General features: G+C 24.8%; 2 protein-coding genes across 2 annotated transcripts in view; one reads left to right on the top strand and one right to left on the bottom strand.

Annotated features, from left to right (window-relative positions):
• The window catches only part of LOC117166966 (spatacsin), a 58253-nt gene extending 55285 nt beyond the window's left edge, over positions 1 to 2968 (bottom strand). The window contains exon 1 of the mRNA XM_033351468.1: positions 2038 to 2968. Within this exon, the coding sequence (XP_033207359.1) occupies positions 2038 to 2316 (279 nt within the window). The 5' untranslated portion in view covers positions 2317 to 2968. The remainder of the gene's footprint in view (positions 1 to 2037) is intronic.
• A 6147-nt stretch (positions 2969 to 9115) lies between these two features.
• On the top strand, positions 9116 to 19176 carry LOC117167585 (GTP-binding protein Rit2). The gene is made up of 5 exons (XM_033352638.1): positions 9116 to 9540; positions 9922 to 9978; positions 10054 to 10127; positions 13871 to 14062; positions 18608 to 19176. Exons 1-5 carry the CDS (start codon positions 9405 to 9407, stop codon positions 18848 to 18850), a joined length of 702 nt encoding a protein of 233 aa, XP_033208529.1. The 5' UTR covers positions 9116 to 9404; the 3' UTR covers positions 18851 to 19176.
• Positions 19177 to 20113: the final 937 nt, after the last annotated feature.

Below are 20113 nucleotides of genomic sequence, written 5' to 3'. Positions count from 1 at the left end.
CCAAAAGATTAATTTTTAACCATGAAGATTAATTTCTATCAAAACGACGGATTTACAATTAAAAAAATAATTTTACAACAAAAAATTGAATAGTTAAATGGTTAAAATAATAGAATTTTTTAAATTTTAGAATGTTGAAATATATTTAATATTTCAAACTCAATTTAAATAAAAATTGTCTGATTTATAGTTGAAGGTTTAAAAAATTAATCGTTTAAAATTGTGCAATTTCAAAAATTGGAATCTTTTTTCATTTTTAATGCTATATTTTGAAAGTGTCCGATTCTTAATTAAAGATTTAAAAAAATGCAAAATTAAGACAATAATTTTTCGAATACAAGCCTTACAAATAAAAATAAATGTTATAACTATAGGCATTAAAACTTTTTTGTTTAATTTGGAACATAAAATGAGAATGTGCAAAATATTAGAAATTTCAAACTCAAATTTTAAAAAATTTAAATTTACATTTGTGCAATTTCAAACATTGGCATATTTTTGAATTTTTAATGAAATATCTTAAAATTGTCCGATTTTTAATTAAAGACTAAAACAAATGAAAAATGTAAACAATAAGTTTTTTTAATTTTACAATGTTCCAAAATATTTAAAAATTCAAATTCAACTGTTAAAAAATTTCCGAGCTTTTAGTTAAAGGATTAAAAATGAATAATTTAAAATTGTGCAATTTCAAACATTGGATTGTTCGATTTTTTATTGAAGATTTGATCAATTAAAAACGAAGACTAAATAATTTGGCAAATCCAAGCCTTAAAAACAAGAATAATTTATAACTAGGCATTGAAAATTAAATGTTTTTAATTAAAGACTGTCCAAAATATTAAAAATTTCAAAAAAAACTTAAACAAAAAAATCAAGTTAAAAATAGTGCAATTTTAATTATTGGAGTCCTTTCTTGATTTATAACTTTTAATTCCTAATGCAATATATTAAAATTGTCCGATTTTTAGTTGAAGATTAAAAAAAAGAAAAATTAAGACAATGTAATGTAATGTAATATGTCAAAATTGTCCGATCATAGCTGTAGATTCAAACAATGAAAAATTAGGATTATAATTTCTCAAATTTAAGCCTTAAAAATGAGAAGACTTTAGAACTAGGCATTGAAAATTGATTTTTTTTTAATTTAAAAATTTTCTTAAATATTAAAAGTTTCTAACTCAACTTAATAATCAAACAAAGAAGTCAAGTTTTAACTCAAGCGATGGAATATTCAATTGGAATAGTTAGTTACATCTTCAGTTAAAAAAAAAAACTCATTGATAATTTTCAACCTAAAGAAAACAAATTTTAAAGAAAATAGTTCAAGTGTCCACTGGAATAGTTTAATTTTCAGTAAAAATAATTAATTTTCAGCCAATGAAAAAACGAATTTTCAACAGAAAAGCTCATTTCTTAACCAAGGAGAATAATTTTCAATTAAAATGATGACTCGTCAACAGCAAAATTATTTTTTTTTAAATATAATTTAACTTTCAAGTAAGTAATTGAATTTTCATTTCAAAAAAGCGGATTTCTGAACGGACATTGTAGTAGTTTATATTTCAAACAAAAAAGATTTTAAGTTTTAATAAAAAACAGTTGAGTTAAACCAAAAATACGAATTTTCAACTAAGAACGATTTCTCAATCAGAAGACAGAAAACATTATTCCTTAACTGTTGGATTTTCAAGCAAAAAGATTAATTTTTAACTAACAAGATTAATTATCTACCAAAAATAAAGATTTTTAAACAAAATAAAATAATTTTCAACCTGATACTTAAAGTTTCAACTAAAGGCAATGATATTTGAACAAAAAATAGAATAGTTCAATTTTCAATTTAAAAAATTTAGCTACTCTTATAAATGAAGAATCATTGTTATTCAATTTTATATTGCAATTTAAACAAAAATAAGCAAACTCTCGAAAAAATTCCCTAACATTTTCAGGTTTTCCAGGTAGGGCAGTGACACGCAGTATATTTTTTTTATCCAGTTATTACTTTCGAAAATGAATGTTAATAAACATACGAACCACATTCTTTAAGACATGAGAAGCTCTGTGCACTTGACGTTTTTTGAGAAGCTCGTTCACCCAAATGTCGACCTCGTTGGAAAAATAAGACTGTGCTTCTTCCAGGAGACAGCCTCTCCTGTGAGCTAGGAATTTATAGGCGAGACTAATGTGCAATCCTTTGGCAGAAGCTTCTCTCACCACCTCCCGATCGCCCGAAGCTCGCCATCCTGACCAAACTCCAGCCAACTCTCCAGTCAATGATTCGACTGGAACTCCACCGACGGTTGCTCCTTCCATTCTTGCACTTATTCATCGACTTTCTACAATTATTTTTCCGCGACTCGTACTTTAAAATCACTAATCACACAATGTGAAACTGAATAACGCGGAGAGATAATTAAGAGTCTCGTCGAAATCGAGAGTTGTGTCTGCGCGAAAAAATAACAAATTATGTATATCACTTTCAGTGACTGACCCACTTGTATTCCACAAAACAATCACACAGATATCGTTTAAGGAAATAAAACAGCGAGAAGAAACAAATATTCCGGGTTAGTCATCATTAGTCACACATAATCGCGGCAGATAAGGATACACGATTAAAAAATGGGGAATTTAATTTTGAGGTTAAGACTTAAGAATCTTTGATTAACGATTTTAAATATTATCATCTCCTTTTGTCGAATTTAGATGGGAGATTTTAATCACTGTTTGTCAATTTGAACACTGTGACAGATAATGACAGCTCATTCGGATTATCTTAACAAACAGCTGATTTGTTGTTTATTTAATACACGATACTATCATCAAAAATGTGAAGAAACGGAAAAAAGAAACATGTTCTGACTGGCGCAAGTGACCTTTAATACATGTAAATTACGTTATCTGGATAAAACTATCTTGTTTTTTTATCATTGTAAAATTGTTTTCATTTCCGAGTAAAACAAAGAGATGTAAACAGACGTAAACGGAAGTGGTAAAACTAATTTGTAGGTGACGCTTTTGGATTTTGCGCATTGAAATTATAGGTTAAATTTAAATCTCCGCTTAAAATTGTGCAATTTAAATAGTTTCAAACCCATTGAAACCATGAAATCTTTATTTATTTTTTTTTTTTTCAATGTTATACTTTATCAGTCCAATTTTCAGTTGAAGATTTGAAAATATAAAAAATTAAGAAAATAATTTTTCAAATTCAAGCGTTAAAAATGAGATTATTTTTAAAATAGCCATTGACAATTGAATTTTTTAATTTTGAACTTAAAATCAGATTGTGAAAAGTATTTAACATTTCAAACTCAACTTAAAAAAATTATAGGTTTGAAATTGTCCAATTTTTAATAAAAGATTTTTTAAAAAATGAAAAATTATAAGAATAATTTTTCAAATTCAAGCCTTAAAAATAAAAAATAAAACGTTATAACTCTAGGCATTAAAAATTGATTTTTTTTTAATTTGGAACTTAAAATAAAAAAGCCCAAAATATTCAATATTTGAAACTCAACTTTTAAAAAAATGCAGGTTTTAAATTATGCAATTTCATACATTAGCGTCTTTTTTAATTTTTCATGCAATATCTTCAAATTGTCCGATTTTTAATTGAAGATAAAAAAAATGAAAAATTAAGAAAATAATTTCTCAAATTTAAGCCTAAAAATAAAATTTTGTATAACCATAGCCATTGAAAATTAAATTTTTTTAAATTTGGAACTTCATATGAGAATTTCCAAAATATTTAACATTTCAAACTCAAATTAAAAAATATGCCTGCTTGGCGCTAAGTTTGAGTGCGCCCATGGCGCGCAGGGACACTCTCGAGATTCGCGCTCGTTTTCGTACTTTTCATGCGTACACTTTAAGTAAATTTTTCTAAATATCGTAAATACTATAAATTAAGTCGAAAACTGTGATTTAAACTTCCGAGGAATTACGAACATAAATTGTAACTGAAATTTAAAAAAAAAAAAATTCTCAAGAAGGTTCTCAAAGCACCTACGGCTTTGACGATTACATTCTCATTACGAAACTCAAGCTTCGCGCTCGATAACTTGTGTTCAATTGAAAAATTTCATCAAGATAATTTGTAAATCTTATTAAATTCTACTAAAAACAACGCTTTAAACTTATGGATCTCTTAAAAAACCAAAATTGCATATTTTTGAAAATGATCTAACTTTTGGAACTTTTATCTAATTAAGAAATTTCATGATAATAGTTTCGAAAAACATATATTTTACATCTATTAGAAATTAGGATTGATGTTTCTTAACCTATTGAAAAAATTTTTTTCTGTTTTTTGCAAATGTTCAAAATGTTGAAAAGCATTTAATTTCTAAAAATAAAAAAAAATGTATTCAAATTTTGAAAGAGCTCAAACTTTTTGAATTTTTGTCTAATCGAAAAATTTAATTGACATGGTTTCTAAATATATTTGATATATAGTGATGAATTTAAATGAAATTTCCTAATCTTTTAGACAAATATTTCTTTCTATTTTTCTGAACATTTTCAAATTTTTCAAAAGTATACATATATCTTTTCTAATTTTCATCGAAATTGAACATTTTATTTCGATAATTTGCAAGTCTTCTACCCATCTATAAGAAACTTTGACAAAAATTTCTAAAATTAAAAAAATTTGAAAATATTGAAAATGCTCTAATTTTTTAAATTGTGGGCTAATCGAAAAATTCGGCAATAATAGTTTCAAAATATATTTGGTATCAGTGAAAATTTTGAATAAAATTTTTGGATCTATGAAAAAAAATAATTTTTTCTATTTTTTGAAAATTTTCAAATTTTTGAAAATTATATAACTTCTCTAATTTTCATCAAAATAAAAAAGTTTATTCGGATAATTTACAAGTCTTTTACCCATCTATAAGAAACTTTGACAAAAATTGTTATAATTTGAAATCAAAATTTGAAAATTTTGAAAATGCTCTCATTTTTTTAATTGTGGGCTAATCGAAAAATTCGGCTACAATAATTTTAAAATATATTTGGTATCAGTGAAAATTTGAATGAGATTTTTGAATCTAAAAATCAAAAATCAATCAAAAAAATTGTATTTATATAATTTGCAAGTATTTTACCCGCCTATAAGAAACTTAGACAAATATTTATAAAATTTGAAAAAAAAATTTTCAAAATTTTGAAAATGCTCTCAATTTTTAAATTTTGGTTGGAAATGTCTCACTAATGAACTTAACCTTCATTTTGTGAACCTTCAGAAGTGTATGAAAGACCGGCTCGATAGCACAAATCCTTCAAAAGTTAGCGTTGCTACAACATTCAGGGTATCATACATACAGACAAACAGACAGACACCGACAAAATTTGATGATTTTCCGATTCTGTGCATGCCGAAACGTAAAGATCCGTTAAAAACCAGAGATCGAAAATTTGAACGATTTCATTACACTCTCATAAATGAGGATGTGAATGAAAACAGGTATAAAATTGTGATATTTCAAACATTTATGCCTTTTTTCAATTTTTAATCCAATATTTGGAAAATGTCCGATTTTTAATTAGATTTAAAAAAACGAAAAATTAAGACAATAATTTCTCAAATTTAAGCCTTAAAAATGCAAGATTTTTAAACTATAGACATTCAAAGATTATTTATTTTCTAATTGAGAATTTCCAAAATATTATAAATTTCGAACTAAAATAAAAAAATAAAAAATTCGAATTAAAGGCATAAAATTGTACAAAAAAATATAAAAATTAATGCAATAATTTCTCAAATTTAAAGATTAAAAATGAGAGTATTTTAGAAACAGGCATTGAAGATTCAATTTTAAAAATTTAAGAATGTTCAAATATATTTAATATTTCAAATTCAACTTAAATAAAAATTGTCTGACTTTTAGTTAAAGGTTTAAAAATTTATCGTTTAAAATTGTGCAATTTCAAACATTGGAATGTTTTTTTTTTTCACTTTTAATGCAATATCTTGAAATTTTACGAGTTTAATTAATACTTTAAACAAATATAAAATTAAGACAATAATTTCTTTTTAATTCAAGCCTTAAAAATAAAAAATATGTTATAGCTATAGACATCGTAAATTTAATTTTTTTTAAATTTGAAACTTAAAATGAGAATGCTTAAAATATTTAAAATTTCAAACTCAACTTTAAAAAAATTATAGATTTAAAATCGAAAAATAAGGACAATAATTTTTCGAATTCAAGCCTTAAGAATGAAAAATAAATGTTATATGAGAATGCGCAAAATATTTAAAGCTTCAAACTCAAATGAAAAAAAATTAGTTTTACAATTGTGCAATTTCCAACATTGGCGTATTTTTTAATTTTTCATGCAATATCTTCAAATTGTCCGATTTTTAATTAAAGATTAAAACAAAATTAAAAATTAAGACAATAATTTTTCGAATTTAAGCCTTAAAAATAAAAAATATAATAACTATAGACATTGAAATTTTAATTATTTTTAATGTGAAAATGTCCAAAATATTAACAGTTTCCGAACTCAATTTAAAATAATAATAAAATTTCGAATTAAAAGGCATAAAATTTACAATTTTAAACATTGAAGTCTTGTTTTAATTTTTAATGTGTAATATCTTAAAATTGTCCAATTTTTAGTTCAAGTTTAAAAAAATGAAAAATGTAAACAATAATTTTTTTAATTCAAGCCTAAAAAATGAAAACATATTAAAAATAGGCATTGAGATTCAGATTTTTTATCAATTTTACATTGTTCCAAAATATTTAAGATATCAAATTCAACTGTTAAAAAATTTCCGATTTTTTAGTTGAAGGATTAAAAATGAATAATTTAGGATTGTGCGATTTCAAACATTGGATTGTTCGATTGTTTATTGAACATTTGATCAATTAAAAACGAAGACTAAATAATTTTCAAATCCAAGCCTTATAAACAAGAGTATTTTATAACTAGGTATTAAAAATTCAATGTTTTTAATTGTAGACTGTCCAAAATATTCAACACTTCAAAAAAATTGTTTAAAAAATTAAGCTTCAAATTGTGCAATTTCAATCATCGGAGTCCTTTTTTAATTTATTACTTTTAATTTCTAATGCAATATATAAAAATTATCCAATTTTTAATTGAAGATTAAGACAAAAAAAATTAAGACAATAATTTTTCAAATTCAAGTAATAAAAATGAGAAGGTTTTATAACTACAGGAGTTGAAAACTGAATTACTTTTTATTTGAAAATATTCCAAAATATTTAACGTTTCAAAGCCCACTTAATAAATAATCAAGTTTCGAATTGAAAGGAATAAAATTTTGCAATTTCAAACATTGGGATCTTTTATTTTTTACTTTTCAATGTAATCTGTTAAAATTGTCCGATCAAAGTTGTAGATTTAAGCAATGAACAATTAAGATCATAATTTCTCAAATTTAAGCCTTAAAAATTGAGAAGACTTTAAAACTAGGCTTTGAAAATTGAGTTTTTTAAAAATTTGAATATATTCTGAAATATTGAAAATTTAAAACTCAACTTAAAAAAAATTGTCCGATTTTTAGTTAAATATTTTTAAAAACGCTTAAGATTGTGCAATCTTAAACATTGCAGTCCTTTTTTTTAAATTTAGTCTCGGATGGAATCGGCTTGATTCGCATTAATTTTCAAGCGTTTCATAAAAAGCGAGATTCAACACTTTTTCGGATTGGTAATGAAAGATTGAAAAAAATTGAAAAATTGATACAATAATTTTTTTAATTCAAGCCTTAAAAAAAGAAATGTTGTAACTATAGGCATTGAAAATTAATTTTTTAAAAATTTTGAACTTAAATCCTTATTGTTAATCATTTTATCTTTATTGTTATTACTCATTTATCTCTCTTATTATTACTTCCTGGTAAAAGTTTCGGATAGGAATTGATTCCGAGGCAATCAGAACTATTCCAAATCATTTCGATTTCTATATCCGAGCCAATGCGAATCAAGCAATCCAAAAAAAAGGTTTGAATCTCGTTTGTTAAGAACTGCTTGAAAATTAATCCGACTCAATCCGATTCTGTCCGAGAATAAATTTTAAAGAAGGACTGCAATGTTTAAAATTGCTCAACTTTAAGCGTTTTTTAAATATTTAACTAAAAAACGGACCATTTTTTTTAAAGTTGAGTTTGAAATTTTTAATATTTCGGAACATTTTCAAATTTAAAAAAATCAATTTTCAATGCCTAGTTTTAAAGTCTTCTCAATTTTTAAAGTTGAAAATTGAGAAATTATGGTCTTAATTTTTCATTGCTTAAATTTTCAATCAGCTTCGGACAATTTTAACATCTTACATTGAAAAGTAAAAAATAAAAGAAAAGATTAAAATGTTTGAAGTAGCAAATTTTTTTTCCTATCAATTCGAAACTTGATTATTTTTTAAGTGGAATTTGAAACGCTAAATATTTGGGAATATTTTCAAATAAAAATTAATAAATTTTCAATTCCTGTAGTTATAAAATCTTCTCATTTTTAATGCTTGAATTTGAGAAATTATTACCTTAATTTTTTTTAAATCTTCAACTAAAAATCGGACAATTTTTATATATTGCATTAGAAATATAAAGTTGAAAATTTTTAAAAAAAGACTCCAATGTTTGAAATTGCACAATTTTAAGCTTGCATTTTTTTAAAAAGTTTAGTTTGAAATTTTACCTATTTTTGACATTCTCAAATTAAAAACATTTAATTTTGAGTGCCTAGTTATAAAATATTCTTGTTCTTCATTTTTAATTTTTAAAATCTTCAACAAAAAATTGGACAATTTTAAAATGAGAATTTTTAAGGTGAGACTGAGTTGCGTAATCAAAAAAGAGGAGGAAAACCAACATTTTTTTATACATTCACAATAAATAATTATTATCATTTCATTATTTCATTAAATAATTCTTAAAAAATAAAAACTATTTTTCTTTATGTATCCAATTGCTTGACCCTCAACGTGCAGACATCTTGCCAACGATCATGAAAACTTAAAATACGTGCCAGTTCAGCCATCCTAAAAAAATAAAAAAATGGGAAAATGGTTGGTAGAAGTGAATCGAACTGGGGTCTGTCACCTGTCAGCCGTCAGCCGTCACCGTCAATCGTTGACAGAAGACACACGGCAGAATGAGTGTAATGATGACTGATTATTAACATGTTCGACCCACTTAGTCGAAGAAATTCGAATATTTCTTTATAAATGGGACGGAGGACAGCGATACAATGAAAATAATGCAGCATCACGTCTCCGTTGGACGAGCCGCTGACTGCTTTTCGTGATTCTCGTCATATGTCAAAACACCATAATGTCTGCCAGATTTTTAAGAAACATAAATAAAACGGATTATGGCGATAAAAAGTGAGTTACGGCACATTTGAGCGCGGCAATTTTTTACGATGTCTGTTGATATCATTCAAGAAAATAATGCTGCCTCGGATAGCAAAGATGAACGAGTCAAACAACCTACCACTCGAGGGGGGCTCAGGGTTTACAAGATCGTTGTTTTGGGCGATGGTGGAGTAGGGAAATCAGGTATTTTTTACATTTCTTGTATTATTTACTATTATTATTTTGCTTCATTCATTTAAATCTAACCATCCATATGTAATAATTCCATTTTTCTAGATTTTGTAACGAATTCTTATTTTTTCACTTATAGAATCTATATTGTAATTCCTATAAAAATATTTGTCTACTAATAATAATAATAGTAAAAAATATGAACGTATTATGTTATTTATTGTTGTGAATTGACCACTGTATCTTTATTCATTTGTCTTTGATGGAGATATTAGATATGAAAACTTTAGGGATTGAAGTTTTGATTTTGACAGATCCCAATTTTTATTCCAAACTTATACTCATGCAAAACAGTAATATTTAATTTTGAAAATTTCTAAAACTCTTTTTCAGCCGTAACTCTACAATTCGTGAGTCACAGTTTTTTGGAATACCATGATCCTACTATAGGTAAAAACAGTTTCCACAGAAAATTCGTTTAGTGTGAATTTTTACATGTTATTGAAAAAAAAATTATTTTTATAGAGGATTCTTATCAGAAACAAGCTGTTATCGATGGAGAAGCTGCGCTTTTGGATATATTGGATACTGCTGGCCAGGTTAGTTAAAATAAGCATATTGCAATTTCAACAAAATAATTAAATTTTCCAATGAACAAAGATTTTCTAACAAAAGAGACAGATTTTCAGCCCAAAAAGACGATTTTTCAACGACAAAATTCATTTTTAACCAATTATTTGCATTGGCAACCAAATAGTTGGAATTTTAAGCGAAATAACAAAAGAAAAACCCTGGAATTGTTGAATTTTCATCGAAAAAATATATCTTTAACCAAAAATGAAATTCTAAAATTTTAGTTTAAAAATTAATTTTCAGCAAAATGAAACGAATTTTTAATTATTTGAATTTAACCAAAAAGACGAATTTTTATTCAGATAGATGAAGCCTCAACCAAAAAAACTAGTTTCAGGGTGCACAGTCTTTCCCATTTTTTCTTGAAAATTCCCTTTTTCTCCTATTCTCAAAAAATAAATTATTTATCAATAAATAATGTAGATGTTTCTAGTGCTGAACCATTAATAATACTCTTAAATTTTTTTTTGAAGCTGAAACATTTTAAAGCATGTTGGAGATGTTTTAACCAACATTTGACAAAAGTGCAAAAAATGAATTTGTTATGTTCATAGCTTTTACTAGTAAACAAAAATAAAAAAGTACGGAATTTAAAAATACATTTTTTTTGCTCAACAACAATTTTTTTAAATATGTGCAAAAAACATGTGTTTTTTTAAATTTAGTCATATGGACACATTTAAACAAAAGTTGAACATGTAGAACCTGAAATTTATTCAGCTTGAACCAAAGAAATATTTTAAAATTTTGCTTTTTCGGAAAAAACTTTTGTCGTGATTTAGATTTTTTGGCGATTTTGGAACTTTGTAAACACCACGAAAAAGAATCAATCAAAAAAACATGTTTTTTTACATTTTCAAAGAATTATGAATGAGGCAGAGATTTTTGTAATTCCTAAAAAATTTTATGTATTTCTCATACGATTCGATTAATTTTAACATTTTTACGTCGCTCTACTAAATATATAAAAATGGTGTATTTAACTAATTTTATTTTTTCTCTGACTTTTTTATATCACTGTGATAAATCCAATTTAAAAAATATTCTTTAATGGCAAAATCCATTGAAAAGGCATTGAAAATGATTTAAAAATTTAACAATTTTCCCCTTTTTCTTGAGAAAATGACCCTATTTTCCCTTTTTTAGCTCCTTTTGCGCTGTGATCCCTCTTATTTGCAAATAAATAAATAAATTTTGTATCAACAAGTTTATTTTTGTACCAAAAAAGAGAAATTTTCAGCAAAATACTTCAATTTTGAACCGAAAATCTAAATTTTAACAAACAGTTTCTTTTCTATCAAGAAAGAGTACTTTTATAACATAAAAAGTGCATTTTTTATCAAAAGACTACTAAAGAACAAAAGAAAAACCCTGGAATTTCGTTTAAAATCGCGAATTTTGTTCTTTTATCGCAAATAGTTGAAAAATTACTTCTCAACAAAATAAAACGAATTGTCAACCATTTAGTTCCACCAAAAAGACGAATTTTTGGCAAAACAGATAAATTTTCTAACAAATAGTTGATTTTTAACATATAAAGAATACATTTTCAAACAAATATGGAATAGTTTAATCATCAGTTAGAAAAATTCATTTTTTTTTTAAGAAAAAAAAAGTCTAATTTTCAGCTAGGTGAATTCAACCATAAACGATAAATTAAATAGGGGAATCATTAAAAAAAATGAATTTTTAACAACAACAAAAATTTTTATTTTTTGATAGCAAATTAATCTTCTAGGCTAAATAATCGTCTTTTTGCTTGAAAATTCAACAGTTTCTTTGCAATTTTCTCTTTTTCTCTTGATTGGAAAACCTTCCTTAGTTGAAAATTCGTTTTTTTTATTGAATTCATCTGTGTTTATTAAAACTTAAAATCTTTTTGGTTTGAAATATAAATTACTACCATTTTCTTTAATAATTCCTCTTTTTTAAGATGAAAATGTAATTACTTGGTTGAAAATTAAATTCTTTTTATTAAAAACTAATTCTGTTAAAAACTCATCATTTTAATTCAAAATTTACTTCTTTGATTAAAAAATGAGCTATTTTGTTAAAAATTAGTTTTTTGACTGAAAATTAATTTTTTCTACTGAAAAATTAACTCTTCCAAGTGAGACTTAAAATATTTTCTTTCTAAATTTGTTTTCTGTAGGTTGAAAATGATTATTTTTTAACTGAAAATGTAACTATTAAAATTGATTATTTAATAATTTCTGAAATTTTCGACTAAAAATTAAAATCTTCAATTGTTTGTTAGAAAAATTATCTTTTTTAATCCGAAATTAGTATTTTTTGGTCGAAATGAACCATCTTGGTTGAAAAATAATATTTTGGGTTAAAAATGCAATTCTTCGAATTAAAGATTCATAATTTTAGCTGAAAATTTATCACTTTGTTTGAAAATTAGTTTTCTCTATTAATTTTTTAACTAAAAATTTAACTATTCCGTTTTTGGTTTACAAATCATCTTTTTTAGTTAAAAATTAAAGTATTTTGTTGAAAATTAGTGTTTTTGGTAGGAGTTAATTGTTTATATTTTCCAATTGAATATTATATCCTTTCAGTTTGAAATTCATTCTTTGGTTGGGCATTAATTTTGTTAACTATAAACTTAACTATTCAATTTTCGGTAAAAAAAATATTTTTAAGTAAAAAAATCCGTCTTTTTTGGTAAAAATTAATCTTATTGGTTGAAAATGAATCTTTTGCTTGAAAATTCAATTATTCTAATTTAATATTCATGATTTTAGTCAAAAATTTATCTAGTTAGTTTAAAATTTTACTTATACCGATAAAGATTCATCATTTTAGTTAAAATGTTGTCATTTTGATTAAAAATTATAATTTATTTAAGGAAATTTGAAGTATTCCATTGTTGGTTGAATATTTACTTTTTCTTAGTTTAAAATTTAACTATTTGGTTGGAAATTTGTATTTCTAGTTGAAAAATCCACTAGTTCGTTGAGAAATCGTTTTTGTTGGGAGAAAATTAAGCTTCTTGTTTAAAAATTCATCGTTTTGATTGAAAATTCAATTGTTTTGTTGAATATTTATAATTTTGCATGAAAAATCACCTATTTTGTTAAAAAATTCATCTATCTTGTTGAAAATGTAATATTTCTACTTAAAAAGTTAGGCATTTGTCGTGACTTTAATTCAATTAAATATAGTAACCCTCATTAATTATACCTGAATATGCACTTCATTTTAAGGATAAGAAGGTAAAATAAAATGTGGTTTAAATTATTATTCAAATTGACCAACTTAATAGAAAAATTCAAAAAATGATTTCCTAGAAGCTGAAAAAAGACTTATCTATAATAAATTCGCAAAACTGTGTACATATTCCGAGTCATTTGTTTTATAAAATTCGGAATGTTTAAATTGCTTCGTACTATGAAAAATGACACCTCGAAAAAACTTCAGATATCTGGAATTGTGAGGAAATTTGTTTGCAGACCTTCTTGATTTGACTAGACTCCCTGTAGTACAACCGTACTGAAAAATATATTTAAAAAAAATACAAAAAGTGAAAAAAGATTTAAAAACAAAAAAATTACAAAATTAAAAAAAAGTTACATGTTTTTTTACTAATTTGGGTAATAAACGTAGTCACAAATAGTACTTCTACTCTAGGTTTTAACTCAAAAAATGAGTAAGAATGAAGTTATTGAAAATCGATTATTCGAATGAAAATTATTCACAACAGGTGGAATTTACGGCGATGCGGGATCAATATATGAGATGCGGTGAAGGCTTTATGATTTGTTATTCTGTAACAGACAGACACAGTTTTCAAGAAGCCTTGGAGTACCGCAAATTAATTTGCCGAGTACGTGCCAACGAAGACACCCCATTAGTCCTGGTTGGTAACAAATTTGATCTGCAGCAGCAACGTAAGGTACTCTTAAAACTTTATCAAAATATACCTCTTCATTTTTAAAATTCCCTGAATTTTTTTCCTGATTTTTCCTGACTAATTTTTCATTTTTCTTCACCATTAACATTTAAAGAACCAAAAACCTTATCTTACAACAGACGAATTTCATTTTAAATCCAATCACGTATTTCATAATTTAAGGAAATGTTTTTTTGGTTTGCTGCAATCGTTTACGAGAAAAATCATAATTTATATCTTATATAATTAGAAACTTTACAAACGATGTAAGAAAAAGTAAAAAGGGTAATATTTCCAAAAAATCTTCTTTATTTTTTTCATTGGATTTTGAGAATCTGAAAAGATTTTTTGAAAAACCACACATTTTTATTTTTTTCAACATTTTTAAAAAGTTTATGCTAATATAAAAAAGGCATCCTAACGGGACGACTGAAAAATCTCGAAAAATAAAATTTTAAACACTGTAAAATTCTCGAATTATAACATTTCTGAATTGGCAAATTCCCGAATAATAAAGTACCTGAATTGTAAAATTCCCGAACGGTTTATAATATTACCGAATTTGAAAATTCGAGAATTAAAAAAGAAAATTTTGTTTAAAGCTTTTAAAATTATTGTTGAAATTCAAAATAACTATAATTGAAAATATGTTTTTCATTAATTGTTATTTTCAGTCAATAATTTAAAAAAATTTAATTATTATTTTTAATATTCAAGTATGTAAATTGAAAAAAAATGTAAACAGTCAAAAAGTTTCCATTCATTTCAGTACATTTGGAGTAAATTGATAGGAGTTTAGGACAAATGAGAAGAATTCAATGTTTGAAACGAGTTTAAAGACATTTAAGGGAATTCAAAAGAATTTTATAAAATTCCTAAGAATTAAAACTTACTTTAAAAGACTTCAGGATAAATTAAAAACTAAAAAGATCCATTGAATTGAGTAGAATTGAGTGAATTTAGCAGAATCGAGATGAACTGAAAAAATTCGAAAGAATTCCAAAGCACTAAAAAGATTTGAGGATAAAAATAATAAGAATTCAGGGTGAATTTCAAATGAATTTTAAAAATATTTTAAAATCTCTTCAAATTTGATAGCCCTATGAAATTTCTCACTTCTTGTGAATAAATTCTTGAAAACCCATTAAAATATCAAATCCAGTGAAATTCTATGAAATCCGATAATATTCCTTGTAATACTGGAAAATTGTTTAGAATTTTTTTAAATTTCCCATCACCTCATTTGATAGGACCTATATGGTCTTGTTAAATTGTTCAATATCTTCTGTAATTCTAAGAAATTCTTTGCAACCTCATGAAAAGTTTAAATGTCTTGAAAATTACTTGGATTTTTTCAAAATACCCTACATTCTTTAAAAGCCCTTCAAGGGTGGAAATCAATTTAAAATCCTTGGAATCTTTTCAAATACTCTAAAATCTTTAAATTATTTCAAAATCTCTTAAAACTGTATAAAGCTCTTGAAAATTCTTGGAATTTTTCAAAATACTCTAAAATCCTTAAAATTCTTTAAACCCCCTTCTAATCATCGAAATTAATTTAAAATGCCTTGAAACCTTTTAAAATCACGTAAAATCTTTCAATTCTTTCAAAATGCCCTAAAACTTTTTAAAGTTCTTAAACACTTTTAAAATTTGTCAAAATACCCTAAATTCTTTAAAGGTCCTACTTATTATTGAAATCAATTTAAAATCCTTCGAATCTTTAAATTATTTTTAAAACCCTTAAAATTTTATGAAGCTCTTGAAAATTCTTGGAATTTTTCGAAATACCCTAAAATCTTTTAAATTCTTTAAAACCACTTCTAATCGCCGAAATCAATTTAAAATTTCTTTAAATCTTTTATAATCACATAAAATCTTTTAATTCTTTTGAAATGCCTTAAAACTTTTTAAAGTTCTTGGAATTTTTAAAAATACCCTTAATTCTTTAAAAGCCCTTATAATGGTGGAGATTAATTGAAAATCCTCAGAATCTTTTTAAATTCCCTACAATATTTAAATCATTTTAAAATCCCTTAAAAATTTAGAAAGCTTTTGAAAATTCTTTCAATTTTTTAAAACACCCTAAATTCTTTAAAGGCTCTTCTAATTATTGAAATCAATTTAAAATCCCTTGGAATCTTTTAAAATACCCTAAAATCTGTAAAATTCTTTACAAGCCCTTCTAATCTCTGAAATAAATAAAAAATTCCTTGAAATATTTTTAAATTCCTTAAAATCTTTCAATTCTTTCAAAATGCCTTAAAACTTTTTAAAGTTCTTGAACATTCTTGAAATCTTTCAAAATACCCTAAATTCTTTAAAGGCCCTTCTAATTATTGAAATCAATTTAAAATCCTTGGAATCTTTTCAAATATCTTAAAATCTTTAAATTATTTTTAAATCCCTCAAAACTGTATAAAGCTCTTAAAAATTCTTGGAATTTTTTACAATACCCTTAATTCTTTGAAAGCCATTCTAATGGTGGAAATTATTTTAAAATCCTTAGAACCTTTTTTAATTCCCTACAATCTTCAAATTATTTTTAAGTCCCTTAAAAATTTATAAAGCTCTTGAAAATTCTTGCAATTTTTTTAAATACCATAAAATCATTAAAACTCTAACAAAGCCCTCCTTATCAATGAAATCAATTTAAAATCCCTTGGAATCTTTTAAAATATCCTAAAATCTATAAAATTCTTTAAAAGCCCTTCTAATTTCTGAAATCAATTTAAAATTCCTTGAAACCTTTTAAAATCACGTAAAATCTTTCAATTCTTTCAAAATGCCCTAAAACTTTTGAAAGTTCTTGAACACTTTTGAAATTTGTCAAAATACCCTAAATTCTTTAAAGGCCCTTCTAATTATTGAAATCAATTTAAAATCCCTTAAAATTTTATATAGCTCTTGAAATGTCTTGAAATTTTTTAAAACACCTTAAAATCTTTAAAATTCTTTAAAAGCCCTTCTTATCTCTGAAATCAATTTAAAATTCTTTAAAATCTTTTAATTATTTCAAAATGTCTTAAAACTTTTTTAACTTCTTTAACATTCTTGGAATTTTTTAAAATACTCTAAATTCTTTAAAGGCCCTTCTAATTATTAAAATCAATTTAAAATCCTTGGAATCTTTTTAAATATCCTAAAATTTTTAAATTATTTTAAAATCCCTTAAAACTGTAGAAAATTCTTGAAAATTCTTGGAATTTTAAAAATACCCTTAATTCTTTAAAGGCCCTTCTAATTATTGAAATAAATTTAGAATTCCATGAAATCTGTAAAAATTTCCCGAAATCTTTCAAAATCTTTAGAAATCCCTTGAAACTTTTTAAATTTCTTAAAAATACCCTCGAATATTTTTAAATGCCTCAAAATATTTAAAACCATTTAAAATCTTTTCTAATCCCGTGAAACTTTTGAAAGCTCGTGAAAATTCCTTGATATTTTTAAAAATCTCCTAAAATCCTGTGAAATCTTTTGAAATCCTTGGAAATTTTTTAAATCTCTTGAAAATTCCTTTTAGTATTAAAAAAGACTTCAATTCTGTAAAATCTTTTAGCATAACTTCAAATTATATTTTAAATCCTTAGAAATATTTTGAAATCCCTTGAAATTTTTTAAAACTCTTGAAAATTTCTTTTAGTATTAAAAAAGACTTCAATTCTGTAAAATCTTTTAGCATAACTTCAAATTATATTTTAAATCCTTAGAAATCTTTTGAAATCCCTTGAAACTTTTTAAAGTTCTTGAAAAATCTCTTAGATGTTTTAAAAATATTCTGAAATTCGTTGAAATCACTTCAAAGTATTGAAAATTCTTCCGAATCGTTCAAAATACCCGTAAATATTCAAATCCTTTGAAAAACTCTGGCATATTCCTTAAAAAAGTTTAAAGTCCCCTAAAATATTTAGGAATCAGTTGAAGTTATTGAAATCTTTTATAATGACCATAAGATATTTTAAATCCTTTGCAATTTTTTAAAGCTCTTAAAAAGTCCTTGTAGTTTTAAAAAATAACTTAAAATCCTTCGAAATCCCTTGAAATCTATTGAACATTCTTCCAAATCTTTTAAAGTGACCGAAAATATTTCAAATCCTTTAAAAATCTCTTGACAATTCCTTGAATATTTAAAAATTCCCTAAAATCTTTAGGAATCACTTGAAATCATTGAAATATATTATAAAAACCATAAGATATTTTAAATCCTGTAAAATCTTTTGAAATCCCTTGGAATTTTAAAAACTACTCTAATTCTTTCAAATCTTTCTAAATTCCTTCAAATTATTGAAATCTTTTCAAAATTTTAGGAATCTTTTAAAATACCCTAAAACATTTAAAAAGAATTCGAGAAAATTCAGAAATCGCTTTTATTAAATATTCTGACTTGAATTTAATAGTCTAAAGCGATCTTTCTATTTAAAAAGTTCTTCATCTTGTTTAAAAATCCCTGACTTTTTTTTTGATTTTCATATTCTCCCTTATCTGACCTGCTGAATACTAAAAATTCAAAGATCATAAAAAAAAGCTTGAATTCTGATGCAATTTCAGGTGACAACCGAGGAAGGAAAAGTCCTCGCCAACCAGCTGGGTTGTCCATTTTACGAGACATCAGCAGCTCTCCGGCAGTTTATCGACGATGCTTTCTACTCTCTCGTGAGGCAAATTCGCGTAAAAGAAAGATCTCGTACCACAGTTCGTAAACACAGTCGTTGGTGGCGTTTAAGATCAATTTTTGCATTTATTTTTCGAAGGAAAAACAGGAACAACCAAAACATTCAGTACTCGCCTTAAGGCGATTGAAACGTCTCGGATTTTAGTCAAATCCATAATACTTCTACAAAAATGCATGGTTGAATGTAATATTTGAACCATATAATCTAAAGGCAATTTTACTTGAAGGAGCATAGCGATTTTTTCTAAAAATTTTCCTGTTTTTGTTTTGCTTTTAATTGAAATTTAAGTGTTTTTGCGCTTGCAAAATGTAGCCCGACATACATTGTTATCTGGTGCATTGAATTTTACAGGCACAAAAAAACACTTAATTTTCAATTACAAACAAAAAATAAGAACATTTTTCAAAACATCGCTATTCAGGGTGTCTACCCAACCTGGAATTGTCAGGAAATTTTGATATACCTGGAAAAAAATAGAAAAGTCAGGGATTTTTTCGAGAGCGTACTTATTTTTTTTTTTTAAATTGTAATTTGTAATTGAATAACCACGATTCTTCATTTATAAAGCTTTACAGTACTGTATTTAACTATTTTGTTGAAAATTCGTGTTTCTTTTTAAATTATTATTTTTTAACCGAAAATTTCATCATTCTATTTTTGGTTGAAAATGAATAATTTTTAGCTGTAAATTCAACAGTTTGGTTGAAATGTTTTCTCTCTCTCTTGATTAAAAATTATTTCTTAGTTGAAAATTCCACTCATTTTTCATTCAGAATATTTCTATTTTGGAATAAAAATGTATTACTTATTATCTGAAAGTTACTCTTTTGTTAAAAAATTAATTAATTCGGTTGAAGATTCATCATTTTAATTGAAAATTTATTTTTTGTTCGAAAAATAAGCTTATTTGTTGAGAAAGTTGTTGTTAAAAATCAATTTTTGAACTAAATGTTACTATTTGAGCTGAATAGCTCAAAATTTTTATGAAAAATTTATCTTGGGTTGAAAGTGAATTTTTTAAACTAAACATTTAAATATTCAATTTTTGGTTGAAGTTTTATCCTTTCACATTGAAAATTCGTCTTTTTTAGTAGAAAGTAATCATCACTTTGTGTAAAAATATAACTATTTTTTTAAAATTCGCTCTTTATGGTGAAAAATTAATTTTATTAAACTGAAAATGTAACTATTCCAGGTAAAAATCCCATCATTTTAGATTTAACTAATCAATTTTTGGTTATTGAATCATAGTTTTTAGTTGAAAATTCATATTTTTTTTATAAAAATTGATCTTCTTAGTTGAATATTCAATTATTCTACTTTAAAAATTCATTTTCTTAGTTTAAAATGCATTTTCGAGTTGAAAATTGATTATTTTGTT

This window comes from Belonocnema kinseyi, chromosome 2 (assembly GCF_010883055.1).
Source record: "Belonocnema kinseyi isolate 2016_QV_RU_SX_M_011 chromosome 2, B_treatae_v1, whole genome shotgun sequence".
Classification (NCBI taxonomy): Eukaryota; Metazoa; Arthropoda; class Insecta; order Hymenoptera; family Cynipidae; genus Belonocnema; species Belonocnema kinseyi.
This window is presented reverse-complemented; position numbering and strand designations above follow the sequence as displayed.